Source organism: Gossypium raimondii, chromosome 3 (assembly GCF_025698545.1).
Source record: "Gossypium raimondii isolate GPD5lz chromosome 3, ASM2569854v1, whole genome shotgun sequence".
Classification (NCBI taxonomy): Eukaryota; Viridiplantae; Streptophyta; class Magnoliopsida; order Malvales; family Malvaceae; genus Gossypium; species Gossypium raimondii.
This window is the reverse complement of record NC_068567.1, coordinates 60,294,154-60,318,225: the sequence shown is the minus strand read 5'-3', so window position 1 is coordinate 60,318,225 and position 24,072 is coordinate 60,294,154. Positions and strand designations below refer to the sequence as shown.

General features: G+C 32.5%; 4 protein-coding genes across 5 annotated transcripts; 2 read left to right on the top strand and 2 right to left on the bottom strand.

Annotated features, from left to right (window-relative positions):
* The first annotated feature begins 2,065 nt into the window (after positions 1-2,065).
* LOC105795176 (EPIDERMAL PATTERNING FACTOR-like protein 4) lies at positions 2,066-2,451 on the top strand. The gene is made up of 2 exons (XM_012624686.2): positions 2,066-2,182; positions 2,263-2,451. The coding sequence occupies exons 1-2, from the start codon at positions 2,066-2,068 to the stop codon at positions 2,449-2,451; spliced, it is 306 nt and encodes a 101-aa protein (XP_012480140.1).
* A 1,716-nt stretch (positions 2,452-4,167) lies between these two features.
* On the top strand, positions 4,168-8,356 carry LOC105795173 (uncharacterized). Of its 2 annotated transcripts, XM_012624682.2 has the most exons (10): positions 4,169-4,760; positions 4,916-4,993; positions 5,315-5,356; positions 5,433-5,535; positions 5,785-5,849; positions 5,934-5,978; positions 6,114-6,221; positions 6,311-6,398; positions 6,987-7,033; positions 7,955-8,356. In XM_012624682.2, exons 1-10 carry the CDS (start codon positions 4,239-4,241, stop codon positions 8,033-8,035), a joined length of 1,179 nt encoding a protein of 392 aa, XP_012480136.1. In that variant the 5' UTR covers positions 4,169-4,238; the 3' UTR covers positions 8,036-8,356. The 2 variants fall into 2 exon arrangements, with proteins under 2 accessions (XP_052484631.1, XP_012480136.1); XM_052628671.1 differs by lacking the exon at positions 6,987-7,033 and having other exon boundaries at positions 4,168-4,760.
* Positions 8,357-9,351: 995 nt separating this feature from the next.
* On the bottom strand, positions 9,352-12,513 carry LOC105795174 (uncharacterized). The gene is made up of 8 exons (XM_012624683.2): positions 12,308-12,513; positions 12,068-12,230; positions 11,846-11,956; positions 11,633-11,767; positions 11,160-11,264; positions 10,583-10,752; positions 10,381-10,480; positions 9,352-9,982 (listed from the first exon to the last, which is right to left on the bottom strand). Exons 1-8 carry the CDS (start codon positions 12,400-12,402, stop codon positions 9,740-9,742), a joined length of 1,122 nt encoding a protein of 373 aa, XP_012480137.1. The 5' UTR covers positions 12,403-12,513; the 3' UTR covers positions 9,352-9,739.
* Positions 12,514-14,167: 1,654 nt separating this feature from the next.
* Positions 14,168-19,872, bottom strand: LOC105795177 (DNA polymerase kappa). Its single transcript, XM_052628669.1, has 14 exons — positions 19,365-19,872; positions 18,997-19,169; positions 18,743-18,916; positions 18,533-18,656; positions 18,340-18,440; positions 18,169-18,255; positions 17,633-17,728; positions 17,332-17,452; positions 16,751-16,879; positions 16,193-16,284; positions 15,786-15,897; positions 15,327-15,658; positions 14,885-15,222; positions 14,168-14,453 (listed from the first exon to the last, which is right to left on the bottom strand). Exons 1-14 carry the CDS (start codon positions 19,441-19,443, stop codon positions 14,330-14,332), a joined length of 2,082 nt encoding a protein of 693 aa, XP_052484629.1. The 5' UTR covers positions 19,444-19,872; the 3' UTR covers positions 14,168-14,329.
* Between the last annotated feature and the right edge of the window lie 4,200 nt (positions 19,873-24,072).

Sequence of the window (24,072 nt, the reverse complement as noted above, 5' to 3'; positions counted from 1 at the left end):
TTCACCTTTGAAAAAACTTTTTCAGTATATTTTCTCTCTATCTTTTCGTTACACTCCCCCCCTCTGTTTAAACAGATTTGATTGGCTTTTTATAGCAGAAAAAATCAAAACAAAATCAAAGCCATAACACCAAATCTTCCTATTTTTGTTATTTTGCGTTTGTGTGCCTCCGTTCTTGTAGATTCGGTGGCAAAAATGGCGCCTGTACGTGGAGAGGAAGCCCGAGACGTGCGGCGCCTGGAACTCGCTGGAGGCGTGGGGGTTGTGGTGCTGAGGCAGAAAAGGGCTAGGGTTTTACTTAGTTTTTTTTGTTTTGTTGTATTGGGCTAGCATACGGGCCTGGACAATTGGGCTTATTACATAAATAATGTGATTTTTTTAATAAAAGTTATCTTAAAGATAAAATGTGAAATTGATACCAACGTAAAATTTTAATACGAATATTTTATAGCATCATCAATAATTCAATTTTAACAAAAATTTATAAAGATTCAATATGATTAAACAGATCAATAATATAAATAGTACAAAATATGAAATTTAATTTAATAATATAAATAGTAGATATAAATAAAATTATTACTATTGGGGGTACAAGGTGAGAAGTAAAAGTTTAAGGGGAAAATAAAAAAGTTTTGGGAGTTGAGGGAGTAAAATTTGGGGGGAGGGAATATTCAAAAAAAAAATTGGAGGGGGGGATGGGTTTGGGGTAGAAGGGAGTGGGACAGGATGAGAGTAAAAGTTTTGGGGGGAAAAACCAAACTTGACTCGAACTCGAAATTTGAAAAAATAATTCGAGTTGACTCGAATAATTCGATTAATTCGAATAACTTGAAATCTATTTTTTTTAATTTTTTTCGAATCAAATCGAGTTTTGCTCACCCCTACTTCCAGGTGCTGTCTTTTATATATATATATATATATATTGGGGTAAACTATAAAAATAGTTACTTTTGTTTATCTCAGATTACATTTTAGTCACCTATGTTTGAAATATTACGTTTTAGTCACTTACGTTATCGTTTTGTTACGAAGTGGTCACTCTACTGTTAAATTTTGTTACCTCCCTAGCAGCAGTCCTACGTAGCAGTCCAAATGGGTTTTAAATGTCAACTCGGATGTCCTACATGGCAGTATAAATTAAATTTATTTAATTAAAAACCTATTTTCATCCCAGTAACTGGACATCTAAGTTGGCATTTAAAACTCATTTGGACTGACACGTAGGACTGGCGTTAGGGAGGTAATGGAGCTTAACGGTAGAGTGACCACTTCGTAACAAAACGATAACGTAAGTGACTAAAACATAACATTTCAAACATAAGTGACTAAAATATAATCCGAGGCAAACAAAAATGACTATTTTTGTAGTTTACCCTATATTGGGTACTTTTTATACTTTTTAATATTTAAATTTTTTAAATTTTTGAATTTTTTAAATTTAAAAAAAAAAGAGATGAAAAATTAATGTTTGCTAACATTGCTAATGTGACATCCACATGACAATCCCTTCTAGGGTGTCTTGATAAACAACACAATTTGAATGGGTAAAAGAGACGAAAAATTAAATGAAGGACTAAAATGACTTTTTTTTAGTAAAATTGAAGGGCCAAATAAATCATTATGTCTAAAAAAATCATGATTGATTAACTTTTGGTTAACAATATCTTATGTATGCTATCACGTTAATCGTGCTGTTCCGACTTGTTCGAAAGTGATGGCAAACTTATTTAAAAGCACGGAACAAAAGATGAATTCAAATGATATCAATATTGAATCAATCGAGTCTCAATATGCACCCACAACAATCTCCATTCCACATCTTAAAATTGTGAAATCATCTTTTGCCTGAAGGATTCAAATACCATCACTGGCAGTTTTACATATCTGGAAGAGCACATGGCTTATGCTGTTCCAAACCTTATTGATGATGATAATTTCAGTTTTAGTTGAGATCATTTTGACCATTTCTTCATCATACAGTATCAAAATTTTCAACTACTCCATATTCTCTCTTATGTATAAATAATTCCCATTCCATGAGTTACCTTCCAAATAGTTCTCTATGGAACACAGAAAGAAAATTACCACCATTTTCATCACTACCCTCTTGCTTACCGTTCTCGGTTTTTCCATCTCGGTTCACTCTCGCGAACTAGCCGGCTCATCGTCACCTTCTCCGGTCAGTACATCCCTAGTTCACTGTTAATTTCCCTTGTTGAAATGCTGTTTGAATGGTTGATATGGTTATATACTGTGCAGGAAAATTTGGGGCTGATTGCTGGGACTAGAAGGCCTGGATCTTTACCAGCTTCTTGTGATTCAAAGTGCAAGCAGTGCGAGCCGTGTATGCCGGTCGAAGTATCGGTTCGGGCGGCGGAGTTGGAAGAAAATGAGTACTACCCTCAAGTGTGGCAATGCATGTGCCAAGAGAATATATACCCACCTTAATTATTACCAGTATATATGATTTAAGTTGCTTCTATATATAAGTGTATTACTTGTATCATACTTGACGGAGGCTTTTGATGTTGTGTGAAATATGACAGTTTTAAAAAGTAATTTATTCTCGTATTTTATTTGATTACATGAGTCATAGTTATTTGAGCAAATAAGTAAACAAATATAAACATCTTATATAGATATAGGAAAGGATTGTATAAAACCCGTAATTTGTATCTCTCTTTCCAGTAGTTTAATACCATTTTCATTCGGAAAAAAATTAAATCCAAATGAAAATCTTGAAATTCAGATTGAATTACCGATTGAAAAGTGATAATATCTCTAGTTCATACAATCATTTCTCATAGATATAGATATGGGGAATTATATCCTGTTATTGTTATTTTGTTTATATAAATAAATACATTAAATATAAACTATAATAATTTTTAGGGATTACTATAATTGAATGGTAAAACTTCACTTTACATTATTTTTATTTATAATAAATTATAGTGTAAACACGATGTGGGTGAAAAAAAAGAGAGTAAAGAATAATTTAAAAAAAAAATAATTTTAAAAACAAATGAAATTTTAGATGAAATGGTAAAATTGAGATATTAAAAATTATGATGTGTTAGGATCGAATCTTATCATGGGGTTGGTGAATGAAGATTGATCAAGAACTTCCTGAGTTCGAAACTTCCTCGAGTATTAATCTAAGTTCGTGGTTATGTTGGAACTTTGGAAATCTTGAAGTAATAGGATTTTTCAAAAAAAGGTAGACAAAATGTTTGTTTATGGAATGATATTGTGTGTGTAAGAATATGATGAGAACCACCGATAACGAGGTTGTTAGAAATGTAAAACTTTGATATAAAACTTAATAAACCAAAATTTGTCAATTTAGATAATGGAAAACAAAAATTAAATGCAAAAGTATACTTGAATCCATCGATATTTTGAAATCTTTAAGTTTTCGTCGTACATAATATGAGTATTCCGAATGAATTAAGGAACTTCCTATAGTCCCCTATTTTATGTTTTTAATGAAATTTTGATTGAAACAAAAAAAAAATCTATAATGCGTGTATTTTTTACATCTTATATACCAATATAAAAATATTTTTATAATAATTATTATTACTTTAAAAATGAATGGATTTTTGATAATTTATTTAAAAATTAAGATGGTTGACGAGTGAGACCAATTTAATCAATCATTAAAACATTAGTGTTGATAAATATAGACCTCTTTCATTGAATTTGATATTATTAGTATTAGTAATACTAATTTCAAATAATATTATTAAGGTAAATATATTATTTGGTACTTGAATTTGATTTTAATATTCAATTTAGTATATGAGCTCTTTTGTTTCAATTGAGTATCTTAGTTCAGTTTCAATGTTCAATTTGAGACTTGGGTTTTTTCAATTTGATAGTTAGGGTTTTTTTTACCCAATTACGTACACATGTTTGTTTGCTATGGTCAATTATACGAGTTTTTTCGTCCCAATTATAAACCTATATTTTAGTTACTAGAGAACACGTGGCAAATGTTTATTTGGCCACATAGTCTAGGTACCAAATTGAATATTGATGCAAACTTAGGTATCAAATTAAGAAAAAAACTCAGGTATCAAATTGAACATTGAAGGCAATTTCAAATACCAAATGTTATATTAACCCTAAACCCTAAATTGGGAATCTAAAACCCCCCAACAGCCAAAAACCCCTTCCCTTCTCCTCCTCCTCCTCCTACTACAGCTACAGCAGTTGCATAAACAAAAAAAATGGCCGGCTTCAAGCTCCTCCTCTCTCAGTCACGCCGCCTTTCACTACCCCATTTTTCATCTTCTCGCTTCCTTTCTCTCCATAGATCTTTCTCTTCTTCTTCCTCTGATTCTCAATCCCTCCCCATTCAACCAGTCTCCTATGCCCCCAAGCCCAAAGACCCACCACAACCAGACCAAACCCTTCAGTCTACTCCACCAGAAGAAGGCACTCGATCCACGTTGAGCCGGGAGGATCTCCGTTATGTCAAAGACGTACCCAACATCTCACCCATCTCGTATCCTACGCGTGTGGCTCCTCTCCCCGAGGATCGTGTGGGGGAGGAGAGGGATCAAGAAAGCGAGGAGATGGCGAGGGAAAGTAGAAAAATTCAGGCGGAGAGTCGAGCTTGGAGGACACCTTTTAGGGTTGCGGCTGAGGAGGAGAAAGTTGTGATTCCTTTCCCTATGTTGATTATGCCGGAGAAGAAGAACGAGAAGCGTCCTGTTCTTGATTTGATGGATGCCATTAGGGAAGTCAAGGTCTGTGTTAAATGCTTCTTCTTTTTTGAAACAATTTTAATAAACACTCTGTTTATTTTGTGAATTGAAGATTCAGTATTGCGTGTATGTACTTGCTTATATCTTGTTTATTGTCATTGCTCATTACTGCACATTGCTTCTGGTAATTTGTTCAGGGTAATGCCAAGGCGAATTTCGATGAGACCGTTGAAGCTCATGTCCGGTTGGGTATCGACCAAAAGCGATCCGAGCTGGTATGCATTTCAGTCTGTTTGATTTCTTATTTTATATTTAAGATTAATCTCGTATATCTATCTCTATTATGATGAATCTAGCGGAAAGGCTTCAAAAACTTGTATCCCAGTGGTTACTGCTTCATAGATTACAATTCTCCATATATATATATATATATATGGCAATGCCAAATGTGGCTAGGGGGAAGAATTTTAGAAGGGGTCTCTGTTACTGATGTTCTATTTTGACATTCTTTTGAAGTAATTACAGCTTTTGGTTCCTATATTTGTTTGTAAGAGGGGTTATTTTGGATGCTCACTGCTCTTTTGACCGGAATGCAGATTGTTCGTGGGACAATGGCACTTCCTCATGGTGCTAAGAAGGTATTCAGAACTTTTTTCTATAAGCTGAACTAACCTGTTTTCTCATCTGTTAACTATACTACATTTGACTTTTCAGGAAGTCAAAGTAGCTGTCTTTGCTGAAGGAGCGGATGCTGATGACGCTAGAGCTGCCGGAGCTGATATTGTTGGTGGTGTTGATCTTATCGAGGAAATTGCAAGTATTAAACCACTCTTGTTATATTGTTTTCTATATCTACTTAGTTCCGGTGCTTCCTTGTCTAAGTTAATTGTTGTTACATCACCTCTGATAGGTTTTATGCCCTTTAGTGTTTTTTTTTTTTTTTTTGCTTTCACATTCCCTTTGTTTCTTTAGCTCGAATAGATGGAAGGTGGAGTCGGTACTTCCTTTGACATATCTCTAAAATAAATTATGATTTCGCTCTGAACCTGAGCTTGTATCCTTGCAGGCACGGGCAAGGTTGACTATGACAGATGTTTCTCAACGCATAGTTTCATGAAACGTCTTTATAAGGTTCTTGATTTCAGATGCTTTTTTAAATAGTGTCACTAGTTATCATCATTTGGTTCAATAGATATGTGTTTTTACGGCTTGCAGATATCAAAGATTCTGAATCAGCATGGTCTGATGCCAAATCCCAAAGTAAGTTTATCATCTAATATGTATTTTTGTTAATGCATTGCCAAGTGGAAACGCCACTCCTGATCCTACTTGCATATGTTAATTGCAATTCAACAAATCTATTTGACTTGTTTACCCTCACGACTACTTGTATAGCAAGGTACTGTAACCAAAGATGTCACCAAGGCAGTCAAAGAAGCTAAACAGGGTCAAGTAAAATTCAGAATGGACAAGACATCTATTGTGCATGTTGGAATTGGAAAGGTAACATATCTTACTTAAGAACATAATCTCGTGGTTTAAGAATTTTATTGCTGAAAGTGAGGTCATGAAACTTTTCACCTGTGGTATAGGTGAGTTTGTCAGAGGAGTTTTTGCGTGACAATGTTGGTGCGTTTATGAATTCTCTTTTGCTAGCAAAGCCAGCAGGATTGAAGAAGAGTAAGAGAGCTACACCTTATATTCTGTATTTGCTGATTTGTACAGTCTGGATAGGATTTATCTTTTAGCTGCAAACGTGTTACAATTATATTGAATTACTTTCACAACAGAATGATTTACTCTTAACATGATAATAATTTACATGAAATGAGTTTGATCCTAGATTTTCCTAGCTGCAAACCGAAAACTATGGAAATGGTTACTGTTACCCTTACATATTAACGCAATTGAAATAAAATTTATACAAGAAACTTGGGAATTGAGAAATATCCTTTATATGCATGCATGCAAGTAAGCCAATATAAATGTAAATATAATCATCGAGGAAGATTAACTTGTTAATTAAGTAACTTTAATTGGGAACAAATTATAATTTGTTAGAATTCAATACACTAGACAAAAGAACCATGCTAGGCTCATTATGGTTACTAACTGTAAACTAAGGTAAACCAACAGGCATGATGAAACACACGTAAAACAACCAATTGGGTGAACTTCTAGAAGAGTCCTGCATCAGTAACTTCGTTGTGTAGACCCTATTTTCATTTAGCTTCTTTGTTTTTCATACATAATTTTGGTTTTTTATAGCGTCCAAGTATGCTGGATATGTGAACTCCTTCCATATATGCAGCACGGTAAGTTCATCATTTTATTTATAGTACATTTTAGCAGCTGTTAATGGATACCTGTTAATTTATACTACTTGCACTGTACCTGCCATGCTTGTGAATTATGATTCTTGTCAAATTTGAAAAAAAATAAAAATTCAGAAACATATGCACTCTAGGAAACTTGGCTAAGCTAATAGTTGTTAGCAACTTTCGGTTGCATGTTGAAATGTTTTGATATAACCTCTTTCAGATGTTCAATATAAATGCTTTACTTCAAAATGTAAAAATAAAATAAAATAAAAAGAGGATTTTATTGTACTGTTTTCTAACTGATCTATCTGTGGCATACTGTATACAATTAGACTGTTTTAAGTTGAGATTAGAGAATTTCCATAATACCAAAATACTTTGTACATCAACCAGCTCATGCATAAGTTCCCTTGCCCCATCTTTTGAAAAAAATAATAAAGAAGACTGCCTTCCAAAGTGATACTGATCTAACAAGCAATTGGTTGCACTTATATCACAATCTAGCTGTTGAATCTTCTAGCTTTCTCTCTACCTTAAATTTATTATGATACTAACTTTAGTTAACTTAAATGGGAAAATATTAAAACTTGGCTTAGTATCAGGGGAATACTAGCGGTCGAGATTCGACATATATTGTGCATATTGACATGTATTTGTCTTTTGCTCTTTCTGTAAATTGTGTAATTTAGTTGAACTAGATGGTTAATCTCTAGGTGTATTGTGAAATGAGTATGCCGTATAACTTTTAGGCATTTGCTTTATTCCCTTATTCACTGGGAATATGGATGCAACAAGATTTAACTTTGAAGACAAAAAGTAACCCATATGAACTATATGCATAATCAGATGTTTAATGCAATGCCAACTCTTGTGCCTTGTGAGAAGTTCATATCAAATTTAAATGCATGTATGCAGATGGGTCCGGGTTTTCGCGTCTCTATACAGTCATTATCCAGAGCAGCAGATCACTACAGCAAAGTGTATCTTAACGCCTGAGTCATTTATCGAGACCAGCATAGGTGTATTTTTAATGCTTGAGTGGATAAGTTAGTTAGTTGGCAACTGAAGTGCATTCAGTGAAGCTCTTTGAGATTAAAGGTTTTGTCTAATGCCAAGATGTTGGTATAGGATGACAATTGTCGGAATCTGGTTAGAATAGGGTTTTCTTCTTCCTCTCTAACATTTCTTTTGTAATACGCTGATATTCAAAGTAGTTCTCGACTTGTGTGAGTTTTGCAATGGTTTTTCTTACTGTCAAACACTGAAATTCGTTGAAAATAAATGGCTGCGTGAGTGCCTAAACGAATTGATCACAAACATTTGTTCATTTAAATTAGATCGGCAATTTTATAAATTTGTTTTTTATATATCAATAATCAAATAAATTAAAGAATGCACCAAAACCCAATCAAATTTATTGTTAAAACTGAATTAATTGAATTATTAGATTTTCAAAAACAGGCCATATGCATCTCGAGCGTAAATAGGTAGAAATTCACATAATTATAATATTTTATATCTGAACTTTGACATTTTTTCTTAATTTGGTGCCTTTACACTTGACACTTTTTTAAATTTGGTACCTAAACTTTGACAAATTTTTTATGTTGGTACTAGATCTTATTTGGAGTCTAATTTGGTACCTAAATTTTTTGTTCGATTTGGTACTTAAACTTGTCATATATTTTATAAATTACTCCAATATCGACCAATGTTCTATTTTTATAAGGTAGCAAAAATAATCAATGTACAACTGACATGTGACAAATAATTATTTATTTTAATTATTTTATTAATTAAAATAATGAATTTCTTTTTATTTGAGTTTTAAAACTCTTTTTTTTCTTATTTAATATATTAATTCATTAAGCATAACTCAATACCTATTTTTTTAACATGAATTTCCTCTAATACTGGCAATATTTTTGTAACATAATTTTTTAATATAGTTAGTGTTTTGCATAATTTGTATAACATTTAATAAATTTAAGTACTAAATTGAACTTTAAAAAAGCTTAGGTACCAAACTACGAAAAAAACCAAATTCAAGTAGAAAATTTTGTCAAATTCAAATATCAAATTGGTCAAAAAAATTTAAGTACTAAATTAGAAAGAAATGCCAAGTTCAAGTAGCAAACCTAGCAAAAACAACTCAATTAAAGTTGCACGGGTTAATAATTTAATAAAAATATATGGAGCAATAGTACGATATTGTTCACTTTTTGTAAACATTCCAAGAGTTCTATCCTATATTAACTATAACTATCATAGAAAGAATTGAGGGAAAGAGCAAAGCAGGATCAAGAGAGCTGTTAGCGATAAAACATCATATATATATATTTTCTAATTTTCAGATGATAATGCCTCCAAAAAAAAAGGACTTCTAATATGCTGTTATCCAAAAGTTTCCAAGTCACCAAGTAATTGACTCAGAGAACACAAAACTAGAGCCAAAATTGATTCACATCTAAAATTTGTAATTGAAATACATTCGAAGACCTTTGACATTAGTTAACCCACACTTTGCAGTAGCAAAGATTCTGATATGGCTACTTCCGAGTCATCTTCACATGAATGATAGATAAACTCGCCTTTTGGTAGAGGTTAAGAAAACCATAATGAATTTAAGAACAATGCCTGATAGATCCAATCTCAAGTATTCGTACTTTTAAGAATCTCACCTTAAAGGGATTCTGCACATCAAATGCGAAGATCTTCGATGTCGGTTAAGAGACTTGTATTTTCACGAGTTCTCTTGTCAGGTAAATTCACGACCAGCTGACCACATGCGCCACTTATATCCTGGCCCATTTGCTTACGAACTGTTGTCCTGATGTTATAAGTACCCCTAAGAATTTTTTGGAAGTCTGATACTTTCTGGTCACTGCTGGTTCTGAATTGACTTGAGCTACCAATTGGATTAAATGGTATTAAATTTACAACCTGCATTGAAAGTTAAAACTCAAAAACTAGGGAAAAGAAGGTTAACAATAGCATATCAGCTTAAGAGCTATGAACCGATGAAACTAAAATTCACTACATGTTTCGTAAACTAGCTTTGCATTTTTGGCAGCCCCGAAATCTAGTTCCTTGCCAATAAGTTCGGCTCACATTCAAGAATATGTTTGAGACCATTAAAGAATCACTAAAAATGCCCTATCCAATCTCCATAGACCACACTTATTCCCTCCCCTACACCTACAACCCTGAGAGAAAGAAACCTTATTCACTACCCACCACCAAGCAGAAAAAACAAATAGGTAGACAAGAGTGCACATATGTGTACAGAGTAGAGAGACTACCGAAAAACCGTCTGCATTTATGCTAAAATAAGAGCTCACCACTTGAAAAGTTTCCAGCAATTTGCCGAGCTGGTGTGCTTGCTGCTCTTCATCGTTCATTCCATCAAGCATGATGTACTCGATGAATATTTTTTGCTGACTGAAAGTTTAAGACCAAAGTTAGGGCTCTCAAAATGACCGCAAAAATGGAAGTGTCAAAACCATAACCTAATTATAAGAAGAGATATTTACAAACTGCTACCTGTTCTTTTGATATGTTTGCAGGGCTGTCATTAGTTTTTCCAAAGGAAAAGCTCTTGCTGAAGGCATTATCTGACAACGGATCTCTTGAACTGGCGCATGCAATGATACTGCTAGGTTCAAGCCCGGTAAATCGCTATGAAGCTTGTTGATAGCATGAATAATCCCAACCTACATTAAATGAGGTGGAATTGCAAAGCTATTAAGTTGGGAGCTTCCTGCAGTCAAACAATTTTTATTTTCTTTTCATATAAAGCATTCTGTTGTTTACCTCCCCAAAACACTAGAATCTCATTTATAAAAAAGGGAACACAAAACAAGCTTTAAAATTCTCCTCGTAGTCCAATTAGACGTATTTTAATCGCATAGAATAACATAACTCTCCATAGACTTTCAGTTTCAAATATTGGAAGTATCAGTTGTTTTAGATTTCACTCTTCATAAAAAGCAAAGAAAAACAATATCAACAATCAGTAAGGTGAACCAAATGCTGCCAATCAAATGCTATGGCATGGATAATAATACACATAATACAATTGGTATGAATATCTACACAAAACAAACTTTGGAGGCATTACTGTTGATACTGTGATTCTCTTTGGTGACAGCTGAAACGGTGATCCTGTCATAACACGAACAGCTTCCACCAAGGCAGTATAATTATTCAGTGGTTCTCCCATTCCCTAACAAAATAACAGGAAGGAAATTTCAACCGCATTTCAAAAGAAAAAAAATTCACAACACAACCCATTGGAGCTTCACGACCATTAACACGTAAATGCCATCATCATCATCATTTTCACTAACAACATGACAAGATATGGTATCAAAATGATGCCACTACCAATTGGAAATAAAGAAGAAAGAAACACAAAAAAATATGTCAAATGAACTGGAATGAATCAAAATAATCCTTCACAGAACCAAAAATCATAATTTCGAAAGAAGCATTCCGGAACTCCTCCATGGAAGCTTAAGAAGAATAAAAGTAAATCCCCTCATAAGTTAACACGTATAGTGCTTCACATATAGAACTAAATAAAAGAATTACCATGAAAACAATGTTGCGTATGTTAGTTAAAAGAGAAGCATGAACCAATTGCTCCACAATTTCTCCGGACGTCAAATTGTTCTTAAATCCCATAGTTCCAGTTGCACAAAATTTGCAACCCATTTTGCACCCAACCTGTGATGAAATTAAAATTAAATCGACATTTTATCAAATACATAACATTGAGAAACACAAAGTTCTGAAATCAAATACCTGAGACGATATGCATAATGTCGACCTAGGACCACCAAGACGAGGCTTTCCTCCATATTTACCTAAACGGGTATCATATGTCATAATCACTGCCTCTACAAAAGCTCCATTCTACTAACAATAAAAACAAAGTGTCACCCACTAACTTGATAATTCAAGCTTCTATTTCCGTGATAATTTCCTATTATTCTTGTTATTGAAGAAAAAAAAAGGGGAAAGGACCTGGAGTTTGATGAGGAGCTTGGTGGTGACGCCGTCGGTAGAGTGGAAAACGGAGTGGACGGTGGACGTGAAGGGCTTGAACTTCGTGCGAAGAAGACGGTAAGCTGAGGAGGGCAGATCGGGAATTTCACCCAGCTCGCATCCAGGGTTTTGTAACACATACCTTCATAAATTAAAAAACTTAAATCTCCAAGATAAATAAAAATGTGGAGAAAGTGGAAGAGGGAAGAATAAATTTACTTCCAAATGGAAGCCATGAATTTAGTGTTGATTCCGGCATCATTAAGTTGGGCCCTAAGCTCCGCAGCGTCGAACACCGATCGATACGTCGCCATTCTCTTCAAGCTGCTGTTTTCTTTCCCCTTCTTTTCTCCTCCCGGCTCCTTCCTTTACTGTTTTGTTGTTTGTGTACTAAACGGCGCGTTTTTTCTCTGACAAAAAATCGGGTTAATGCCTGAAATTTTTATTTTTTATTTTTGGACGAGCCTGAAATCGGAATATAAGCAAATAACAATTTATTATATTTTAGATAAATCTCAAAACAATATACAATTTTGGTTTAATATGTAATTTTATACATAAATATTAATTTTATGTAATTTTATATACAAACTTTTCATTTAATCCAATTCTTATAGATTATTAACATATTTATTAATATAACATAATTTTATATTTATATATTGCATATAAAAATAATTATATTTATTTAAAATAAAAACTAAACTAATGAATTTATTTATTTAAACGTGTATAATTGAATAAAACTGAAGTTTTATATATACATTTGAATCAAAATTAAAATTTCATACGTGTAATTATACCAAATTAAAGTTCATGTATCAAATTACACATTGAATCAAAGTTCATGCATAAATTTGAGATTTATCCCTTATATTTTATTGGTTAAAATATGATTAAGTCTAAATTTTTTAAAGTGTTTTTTTAATTTTAAAATTTAAATTTAATTGTTAATATGATTAACTAGGATATTTAAAATAAAAATATTTAATAATCATATATAAAAATATGTTTAATAAAAATTTAATGGGATTACTAATTAAATTTTCATAATACAATATATATTCAAAGTGAACACATCAATGCTACTAGATCAAGAGTTGGGGTTAGATAATAAATATTTAAGTAAACGCACGCATGTAACCTAATTATGGATCATTTTCTTTTTATCACTCAACTATAAATCTTTTAAAATAATTTTCTAATGAATGGTTTGTTTCTTTTTGGTCATCCAATTATGAATTTTCTAAATTGATCACCCAACTCATTGAGATTGTCTTTTTTAGTCCATTTCCATTAATGGCATTAACGTGAAGATGACATGGTAATTAAAAGCTAGTATAATAGCAAAATTAACCCTAAACTTCTACATATTAAATCAATTTAGTCATAAATTTAAAAATTAACTCTCAAAGTTTACAAATGGTCTCAATTTGATCCCGATTATAAAAATTCAAAGAAATAAATAATAATCATAAATATTTTGGTCAAAAGATATATAATAAACTTAAAATATATAAATATAAAAATTTAATATATAAATATCAATAAAATTTTAAATTTAAATTTATTATCATATTTTCTAAAAATATTTATGTATTTTATATATTTCTTTGAATTTTTAAAATTAAGGTCAAATTGAGATGATTTATAAATTTTGAAGGTTAATTTTTTAAAATTGACTAAATTAATATAATACATGAAAGTTGAAAGCTAAATTTGTTCTTATACCGATTTTTAACTATCACATCACCCTCCTATTAGTGCAATTAATGGAAAATAGAAAGAAAAAAAACCTCGATTAGTTAGGTAATTAATTTTAAAAGAATTCATAATTAGATTACCAAAAAAGAAACAAACCAATATTTGGATGATAAAAAAAAAATCGCCCATAGTTGGTTCACCTGTAGTTTACCCTAATATTCAGTATTATTCATAATCACAAAAATATCCATTAAAATAATGCTATTTAAATCTCAAGGCTTATTACTCAGGAAGTAGGTCAAGGACCTGCACTTACTGTAGACCAGTCAGCTTGAGCCTTTAGAACTCCTCTTAGATCGTAGCTGAACAGCTGAGTTTAAAGAAAAAAAGGAACTAGTTGCCCATAAAACTCCACTTATACAAACCAACATTTTCATAGCAGTGATGAATAATACCAATAAATTAATATTCTATTAATGGAAGAAAAGATTATATACAAAACCGGTGTAAGATTAATAAAAAATTAGACATACATTATTACAATTGCCCACTGCTCTTCTTGGTAAAGAATGAATCAATTGGCAGATGCATCCCCTGTTTTGGTGACGATTTATGCTTCTTACGTCTATTTGGGCTCCCACTACAATCCTTTGGGACAATCCTAACAACACATCAAAATTTATTAGATCAACCGCACAACTCTACATTTATAACAAGTAAATTAAAACCATTAGCAAAATCACCAAAGGGAATACAAACGTTAAACTATAATCCCAACATGCCAAGAACAAAAGGAATATGCTAAATTCTCCATCTAAATTTCCCATTAATATTTTTCTCATAGATCTGAAAATACCAAACATGCAAATCATATAACATTATCCGCTCTGGATGCAGTATGCTTATATTAAACACATCAACATTGTTTAGGGGAAGAGGAGAAAAAGAGAATCAACATGGTTGCAGCTCGAGTTGGTCAAAATTTGCTTGATGTTGCTTGCTAATTTTATAAGTCATCAAATAGGAGTTATTTACTACAATTCTATTTAAAATTTGTAGTACCTTTTCTACCAAAAGAGAAATTTGTAGTACCTTAGCCTTGGAATCAAAGAGCTCGAGCCTGTACCAGATTCCTCCTCCTGAAGCCTCTCGGCAAGATGGAAATCAGAGTGCTCTTGTCTTTCTTCAACAAAACTTGAAGGTAATTCAGCCCCACACAATGAACACTTGTAGTCATCCACCCAAAATAACATTTCCATCTGATTTAATGAAAAAAATTCCTCATTTCCGGAGGTACTAGGTTCTTTGTTTAATCTGTCCGGATTGCTGTCCTCCGGTTCCCTCTGGACAGACGAATCATCTTCTGACACTCGTGATAAGTCTCTTTTAGGAGATTTTGTGGTCCGCTCTTTCACATCGGCGGTATTCACCTAGGGAAATAGATAAATGCATCATAATATTAAAGCATTATGGAGTGATAAGATAAACAAAAAAGGAATTACTAGGGTAGGGTAGAACAAATTTTAACAAGTACCATGGCCGCAGTTTTGTTGCTAGAAAGTTCAATTTTCTCCATTTCACAAGCATTTATGCTGGAAATGCAATTTTTGTCATCTATATCTGATAAATGCTTCCTCTCAAATGGATCTCCGAACTCATGGTGACATGTCTCATTGTTGTCAAGAGAAATGGCAGTTTCCTTTTCACTTATGAAGTGGAGATCACTCAAATCTGAACCTAAGGAGCGTTGATCATCCCCAGTTCTTCTAGAAGCATCTCCTGATTTAAAAAACGTAGTGAGAGTTTTTTGTGTAGGGTCACCAGGTACACCCCCCTTATCTTCATTGAAATGAGACACTCGCAGACCTAACAGCAAAGAACATAAATGCACCGATATAATATGCAGACAACAAAGACTTATTCTACCCATGTTTTCTTTCCTGCTCCATAGCCATTAAATAATAGATAATAACAGGCAACACATAAAGTCTACCTATCAGTCTCAACGAAATAGGGAGCTCCGCCTTTAATAAGTTTGAAGCGTGTTTTAGGATGTCATCACTTGAAGAAATATATTTCTGCAAGGTGACAGCCCTTGTACGAACCTGAAGATTGTAGTCCATATCAGCTACGAACACAAAAAGGGAAGGCACCAAAAGATAAGAGGAAATAAAGCCAATAATGGATAACATGTCAGCAAAATTTTAAATATAAATACAATTGCTATTAATCCTTGGGATAAAAGGTAAAAAAGAAGCCTGAGAGAAAAGAATCTGAAACCAGAATTGGCCCATTTCAAATATATAACCAACCATTCCTTTAAATTTTGCCGCTTGTCATTGAGCATAAAAGGAAAGAAAAAGAGAAAAGCAATGAGGTATCATGATTTCATGGATGTACCTCAAAAGATGCAGTTTTTAATTTAAGAGTTAATGTTCGTCCAGAAAGGCCCTCTTTTTGCATGTCAGCTGACAGCATCTCTGCAATATCAGCTACAAATACAAACAGAACAAAGCTCAATTGCTGAGATAAATGATTAGTGAGTTTTGAAGACAATGCCACCTAAATTGCTTTGACACAAACACACACACGGGGAAGACAAGTTTAATCCAACATAAAAGCTGCCTATATTAAGGGTACAATTATAAGGAGGATAGCTGAATGGATTCTGAATGCCAAACAAGCTAGGAGACATTTTGCAAAATATCCCAAGCCAAACAGCGTCCAGTGAGGTGCATTCCGTCATCCATCTTAACAATCTTATCAAAATGGTGCTGCTAAAACATTGATATTGATACCTCCCTCAAATAAACTATTAATTTAATTTGCTGAAGCTCAACTGTTTAAAAACCATTTTCACCTTAAGGAAGTACTAAACACATGACTATGAAAAGAACAGCAGAAAAGAAACCACCAATCTATGAATTCAAAGGAGAAAAAAAAATTGAGACTGTCTACCTAATTTCTGATAAAGCAATGCAGCATCCTCTGTTGCAGAAAATGTCCTCTCACTGCTGATACTTTTCCGAAACCTGGCCTCAGGAGTATCCGTCCCTCCAAGGCCCAATCCAACAGATAGGAAGAAATCTAAAATCATTAGGAAAAAGGGATCAGAATCCCATAAAATTCATTCCCTCTCTATGCATGAAAATACATTTACTTTGATGGTCACTTTAGCCTCATTGATTATTGATTATGTAAAATCAATTCAAGAACTTAGAAACATTGTGCTGAATACTTATAACAGAACTCATTCACAGTTAACCCCTTTCTTTTTGTTTCGCAGAATCACATCAAATTAAGTATCTATCAGCAAAGGAGATTTAACACATGCTATGACTGCCAAATGCTTCAGAAAGCTCTGAATAAAAGTCAACCTCAACTGAAATCACTAGGTTTTGACAAGTAAAGTTGACACAGCTGACTATAGCCATAAGGGAATGCAGGACAATTATCCCCACCGTATGTGCAGTTTCATAAAATTTCCTACGATAATCACTCAGTCTTGAACAGTAGAGACTCCTTATCAGTATGCTAACCTGATGAAGAATGAGAAAATAGCGCACAGAGGAAACTGCCTTTCTGCAGCATCTCTTCACAAGTACTGATTCCGAAAACACCCTTTAAAATATTTTCCGTCACCTTGCCTATACCCCCAATCTGCAAATTCAGTTTTCTCAATCTCCACTTTTTTCAGATAGAAACCTTTTGTCCAGTTAAGAAATGAAATCATTTTTTCTTGTTTCTTATCCAAGGAAAATTAAATCGTTAAGGACTTCATAACAAATCAAAGATACAAAGTTTGAAACAAGAACTAAAGATTAGCTGATCAAAGAATACCTTCCGAATAGGAAGTGAGGATATAAATGTCATGACAGCCATGCGGTCATTTGGTAAAACAAACTGCCCATTTGGCTTGTTAATATCTGAGCAAACCTGAGGGGAAAATTTGAATACATTCAGAAGGGGCAACAAAGAAAGGTGTAAACAACTAGCTGTGACGATATTATGGAATGTCCACTGTGATTTCTTTGCTTTTGATGAATTGACTACACACAGAAACTGTGACAGGCAAACTGAATTTGAAATATTCTATATTCCGTAAAACTAAATCTGGTAAACATAATCCAAACAAGTTAACAGTCAAGAACAAAGTATTGTTAATCAACAAAAGAGTTGTCACATTTTCATCCAACATTACTACTGACCTCATCAATTTGAAGAAATAACTTCCTATGGAAAATTGTAGAATTTCTGCATAAAATGCAATATTCCAATTTTGATTTGACAATGCTACAATAGCAAAATTCATAGTGACGACAATTGCAGATGCAGCTTCTCAACTGCAATTATATGCCAAGAACAGAAAATAGAACCTTAGCAAGTAAGCGATTTGGAGCCACTCCAACACTACATGTCAAACCAGTCTCTTCATGTACTCTAGATCTGAGTTCTTCAGCAATCTAAATAGAAAGACAAAAGATGGCATCAGCATAAAAGATCATCAGTTAAGCAGCCGGAAAAACAAACTGATAGTACAAACTTACTTCTGCACCAGTAATGCTTCGTTCTTCGCAAACCTTAGTAATATCAAGGTAAGCTTCATCCAAACTGGCAGCCATGAAATTAGGATCATAGTCCCAAAAAACTATCATAGAGGAACATATGCAATATAACAGATCAGCAAACCATAACCCAGAATTGCATCAAGAACTCTGTTTAAAAAGCAAAGCATCTAACCTTTTCTAGTTAAATCACTATAATAAGTATATTTCTTGAAATCTGTGGGGACAAATATCAAATCTGGACATAATTCAAGCGCAATGAACCCAGGCATGGCAGCACGAACGCCAAATTTGCGAGCCTACAGAGTGATTGAAATTTAGTAAGAGTAATTTTTACAGAAACAAATCAGTTTTCACCAATTTAATTGTGTGAAGCGATTCAAACCTCATAATTAGCAGTGGAAATCATAGACATACTACCAACAGCCATCGGTTTACCCTTCAACGAAGGATTACTCAAAGTTTCAACAGCCGCATAAAAAGCATCCATATCTACATGTAACCAAATCCTAGAAAGGTCACGTGTAGAATCGAGCTCTAAAATTCTCTTATCCGCAACCTAAGAAAAATAGCAAATCATTTATTTACTTAAACATAATTTCGACTTTTGCAATTCGTATAAAGCGGAATTAAAAGAACCTTTTGATAATGAGATAAATCAGCAGCGGAAAGCTTCGCAGCTCGAGCTCGCATATGCTCTATTTTTTGCCGAAGTAAAGCCTCCTTTCGCTCTTCATTTTCGAAATATTTTGATCCTTTGCTCATCTCATACACTACTCTCTGAACTTTTTCTTTATCAACTCCATCCATACCTTTAAAAAAGGATCAACTAACGGTTATTAAATTTTCAAATTCTATTCGTTCATAAAAGAAGATTTGGAGGTGAATTGATAACTGAAACGGCGAATAAACATTGAATAATCCTAGAAAATTGAACAAGAAGGAAAGCGAGAAGTGATTTGATGATGGATCAGAAATCAAGTAAAAAGAAAAGATTTGAGTATTACCTGCTTTGGCGTTGGTGTAAACAGTGTGATAAGATTGCCATGGCCGCGGTTTATCGCTCGCACTTTCGCTTTCTTCCATGCTTGCTGGAGAAGGAGAGGGAAGAAAGCCTTTGGAAAAAGAGTGCGCCAAGGTGTAATTAAAAACCTAAATATATAAAAAAGAATTGGCAAAAGGATGCTTGCTGGAGAAGGAAAGGGAAGAAAGCCTTTGCAAAAAGAGAGCGCCAACGTGTAATTAAAAAACTGGAGAAGGAAAGGGAAGAAAGTCTTTGCAAAAAGAGAGCGCCAACGTGTAATTAAAAAACTGGAGAAGGAAAGGGAAGAAAGCCTTTGCAAAAAGAAAGCCTTTACAAAAAGAATTGGCAAAAGGGAGGTATTTTGGAATACCTCTTATTTTGGATTTGCTTCATTCTCTTTCTTTCTCTTCTTCTCTCAGGCACCGGCCCTCGAACCTTGGACATGTGACCCGTGCATTCTGAAACCAAACACAGCAAGCCAACAGGCCGGAACAAGGACCAGTACCAGCTTTTGCTTCGTAACTTCATTTAGCCTTTAACTTTCTTTCTATTTTTTTTAAAAGTATTTCCGCCTTTGACTATATTTTCTTATTGTTGGTATTAAATTATTACTGCTCCCAAAAGTGAATAAAGTAGAGGGAACTTCTTTAGAAGAGGTTTTTAAAATATTATTTGTCGTGCAATTGATTGGTCCCTAATAATAAAAAATATTATTCTATGTTAAGGTTTTGTTTTCTATTGTTGTTGAAAGCCATGTATGGTTTATGAAAGAAGTCGCCTCCTTTGGTGGTGATATTTAAGACTCAAAGGAGATCAAAATTGTTGTCCCTGTGTCAAGATTTTGTCCTTTGCCTTCGTTGAGAGTCATATATATATAAATGGTTCACAAAGGGGGCACTTCCTTTGGTGGTGATAAACAAATACAATCTTTAAAATTGAAAGGAAAAGTGTCAATATAGAGTGTGATGTTAATTATGAAGGTAAGCTAGGTGTGTGGAGACTCAAACCACAAATCTATGGAACTTAGGCAACATAATTTTAAGTATAGTACCACTTGAGGTTGGTTGCTCGACGGGAAACACTTTAAAAACTTCTCTCGAATGAGTTAACCCCTTTCAATAATACTAAATAGATATTTTAATTTCAAGATAAATATAAATATAAATATTATATATGAACTTTGCTTCAATGTGTAATTTAATACATGAACTTTTAGTTAGTGCGACTATACACATGAAACTTGTAACAACGCGATTTTTAGTGGAGTCAGAAATAGTGGTTCGAGGCCACTAAATTTGACGAGTAAGTTTGTAAATATTATTATTTAATATTTACGAGTCAAATGTGATTTTTTTTAAAAATGTATTTTCGAGACTCCGTTCCGGTAAATCAGATTCGTAAATATTTTAATAAATATTTACAAAGCTAGTTGTGTAGTTAATTAGGTTTTGATTAGGTGAATTTGACTTAATTAAGGTTAATTAGATAAAAGGATTAAATTGAATTGATTGTGAAAGTTTAATTATGAAATAGACAAAATTAAGGGACTAAATTAGTAAATAAACTAAAAATGTGACACTTGTGTGGTAAAAATACAATACATGTGTAATAAAATATATACATACATTTGTAATAATATGTATAATTTACTTATTATTTAAGTATAAGATATTTTAGATTAAAATATTATTATATTGTATTATTATATTACATTAACTAATAAAACAAACAAATAGAAAAGAAGGAAGAAACAGAATTGAAAAACGAAACAGAGAAGGAAAGAAGGAATGAAAGAAAAGGAAAAATTGGGGTTTTGAAGTTCCAAGCTTAATTTGGTAAGTTAAATTAGTCCATTTTCTTATAATTTTGATGTTTTGGAATCCTAGAACAAAATACTACTTGATTTAAGTTGAAATTTTGAAAGTTAGTAAATTTTAGATGTTGTTCATGTTGAATTAATTGATGAATTAGGGGTTAAATTGATTGAATTTCAAGTTAGGAGTTAGTAAATGGTTGATTTGTAAAATAAAACATAAGTTTTGAATAGTAGGGACTAAATTGAAATTTAGAAAATATTGAGTAAAAATTGAAATATTTAATTTGAGATTGAATGGTGTTTTATTGATGATTTTTAATTGTTTTAATTCCATAGCTAGCGTCGTACCGGAATTCTCGACTAAAAAAAAAGGAAAAAATATAGCGGATGAGGAATAGCTCGGAATTTTTAGTTTGTATTTCTATAATCCGAATCTAATTGTTAATTGTTGTATGCTAATTAAATGTTATGGTAAGTGATTGAGGTGAGGATTATTGTATTTTACAATTGAAATGGATTGCTTTGGTCTGTGATGAAATTATCTTGGTTGAATTGGATTGGAATATATATATTATGAATATATATGTGTAAATGTGAAATTGTGCAAATATGATAATTGGATTGTTTTTTATATGTATAAAATTCAATTTTAATGGCCAAATAGACGAAATTTAAAACTACTGGGATATTAATGGCATGTCATTAAGGAACTTTAGCGCGCTATTTGATTATTAGCACATTAGTGCTCTCTGATTATTAGCACATTAGTGCTCTCTGTATAGCACTTTAGTGCTATTTGTTCATTAGTGCATAATAATGCACCTCTGTATTTGTTCTGTATATCCGGTGTGTTCTATAAAATCTACTTTAGGCTAAGAATATGAGATAGTAAATTAAAAATAGAATGTGAAATATGTTGTAAATACATGGAATACACGAGTTATATATATTCATAAATTGAATGTGGAATCGATAATGCCATTGTTTAAATAATACGTGAATAAATTATGGAAAATTATTATATATAACAAGTGATGAAAATTGAGTATTGTGTGATTTTAAATGTTCAATTGTGCTTAACATCTTATTATACATATTTTATTGTTTTATTTTTTTAATAATTCGGATTATAAAAATACCACTGAGTTTTTACTCAGCGTACGGTTTTATTTTCCGTGAGCAGGTTAAGTACTTAAGTTTGATCGTTGATTCAGTATCCAAAAACGATCCCGAACTCAAACATGGTGATGTTTATTTCTTTGTGTCGACATGTACCTAGAGTGTCTAAATAATAGTTATTTTGTGGTTTGATTGTAAATGAAATTATAAGATTAATTTTGGAGAGCTTATAATTTGGATTAAATTGATGCTTTGATGACTTGTTTTGATGATATAAAATGTTTGAGATTTCTGTCTGTTTGATCTGTAATCTCCGGTAATGCTTCGTAACCCGGTTCCGGTGAGGGATACGGGTTGGGGTGTTACAAAACTTGTATTGTTATTAATATGTATGTATGAAACTTAAATTTTGATTCAATTGTATACATTTAAAGAAATGAATACATACAATTATTATCACATTTTATTGATATAATTGTTTGTATATGTAATATCCAACATAAAATGGTGCCAAATTGATAATGTTGTTACTAGTTTTTAAAAATTAAATCAAATCAAATTAAAATTTCATATATAAAATCGCAAAAAAATCAAAGTTCATTTATATGATTGCACATTGGACATAGGTTTTGGGCCGATGATGGCAAGTATCATAACATATATGTTCATATGTATTAAAATTGCATTTTTGTTTTCAAGAATGATAAAATTGTATGGTAGCTCTTATTATAATTTATAATTTAATTTTGGTTCTTTCAGAAAGAAAAAAAATTCTGAATTCATCCTTAGTGAAGGGGTACATCACACAAGTTAGTTATTGCTTTTGGACACGCAAGTGCTAAGCAAGAAAATTTGGGGGGGGGGGCGTAAAATTATGAAATTATAGAAGGATTAAGGTTAAAAATTTTGTATTAAAAAATACTTAAATTATTTATTAATTTTTTAGAGGTGTCAAAAATACAATTTTTTTTCATTCATTCAAATGATTAAAGGATTTAATTGAATGATGTAATTTTTAAGAGAGACTAAAGAAAAATTTTCCCATTTAATCAAGGGAGTCAAGGCCCTACCCTTGGCTTTGCCATTGCGGGCCGAGTTTTTCTCTCAACTATGACAAAAACCCTGGCTCTGTCAAAATAGACGAAAACATCGAAACTAATCAAGGAGTTTAAACCTCTTGACACAATAGAGAAATAAAATTCTAATCAAGATCAATACTTAACTTGTGTGATGTACCAATTAATCTATGAACCCATAAAACTCTCGAGAGAATCAAAACACATCAAATTTAAACAGTTAACAATTTTTTTTAAAAATTTATTCAGAGCAAGAACACATCAATTCAAGATCGATACATTAAAAAGGTAAAATTCCCTTTTAATTTTTCACAAATAACAATAATCTATATTTTGGCAAAAGTACCATGAAGACTTTTATATTAAAGGTTTGATTGTATTTTGCCATCTTTATTAAAAAATAGATAAATTAATTTCTATACACTAGATCAAAGAGTAAATTAATCCTTTTATTAAAAATTTTATCTATTCCTACCGTTAAAAGCTAGTTATTATATATAGAGGTGTGTAAATTTTGAGTAAAACCGATTTAACCGACCAAACCAAATTAATTCGGTTAATCGGTCGATTAACTAAATTAATTCGGTTGGGGATATCCTATATGCTTTTGACGTGTACTAGCCATAAGTCTTTGGCAAAGATAATTAGTCAGAATTAATATGAGTTGTAGACTAACATGA

Bases quoted from the DNA above. Each gene is read 5' to 3' on its own strand.
- LOC105795174 (XM_012624683.2), bottom strand. From the start codon at position 12,402: ATGGCGACGTATCGATCGGTGTTCGACGCTGCGGAGCTTAGGGCCCAA. The intron at 12,231-12,307 runs GTAAATTTATTC...TAATTTATGAAG, and splicing joins TTCATGGCTTCCATTTGGAA to GTATGTGTTACAAAACCCTG. The intron at 9,983-10,380 runs GTGAGCTCTTAT...CTTTCAATGCAG, and splicing joins TGCTGGAAACTTTTCAAGTG to GTTGTAAATTTAATACCATT.
- LOC105795177 (XM_052628669.1), bottom strand. From the start codon at position 19,443: ATGGAAGAAAGCGAAAGTGCGAGCGATAAACCGCGGCCATGGCAATCT. The intron at 18,441-18,532 runs GTTAGATGCTTT...CCTCTATGATAG, and splicing joins TAGTGATTTAACTAGAAAAG to TTTTTTGGGACTATGATCCT. The intron at 16,880-17,331 runs GTTAGCATACTG...TAATGATTTTAG, and splicing joins ATTTTCTCATTCTTCATCAG to ATTTCTTCCTATCTGTTGGA.
- LOC105795176 (XM_012624686.2), top strand. From the start codon at position 2,066: ATGGAACACAGAAAGAAAATTACCACCATTTTCATCACTACCCTCTTG. The intron at 2,183-2,262 runs GTCAGTACATCC...TATACTGTGCAG, and splicing joins GCTCATCGTCACCTTCTCCG to GAAAATTTGGGGCTGATTGC.
- LOC105795173 (XM_012624682.2), top strand. From the start codon at position 4,239: ATGGCCGGCTTCAAGCTCCTCCTCTCTCAGTCACGCCGCCTTTCACTA. The intron at 5,357-5,432 runs GTATTCAGAACT...TTGACTTTTCAG, and splicing joins TTCCTCATGGTGCTAAGAAG to GAAGTCAAAGTAGCTGTCTT. The intron at 5,850-5,933 runs GTTCTTGATTTC...TACGGCTTGCAG, and splicing joins TCATGAAACGTCTTTATAAG to ATATCAAAGATTCTGAATCA.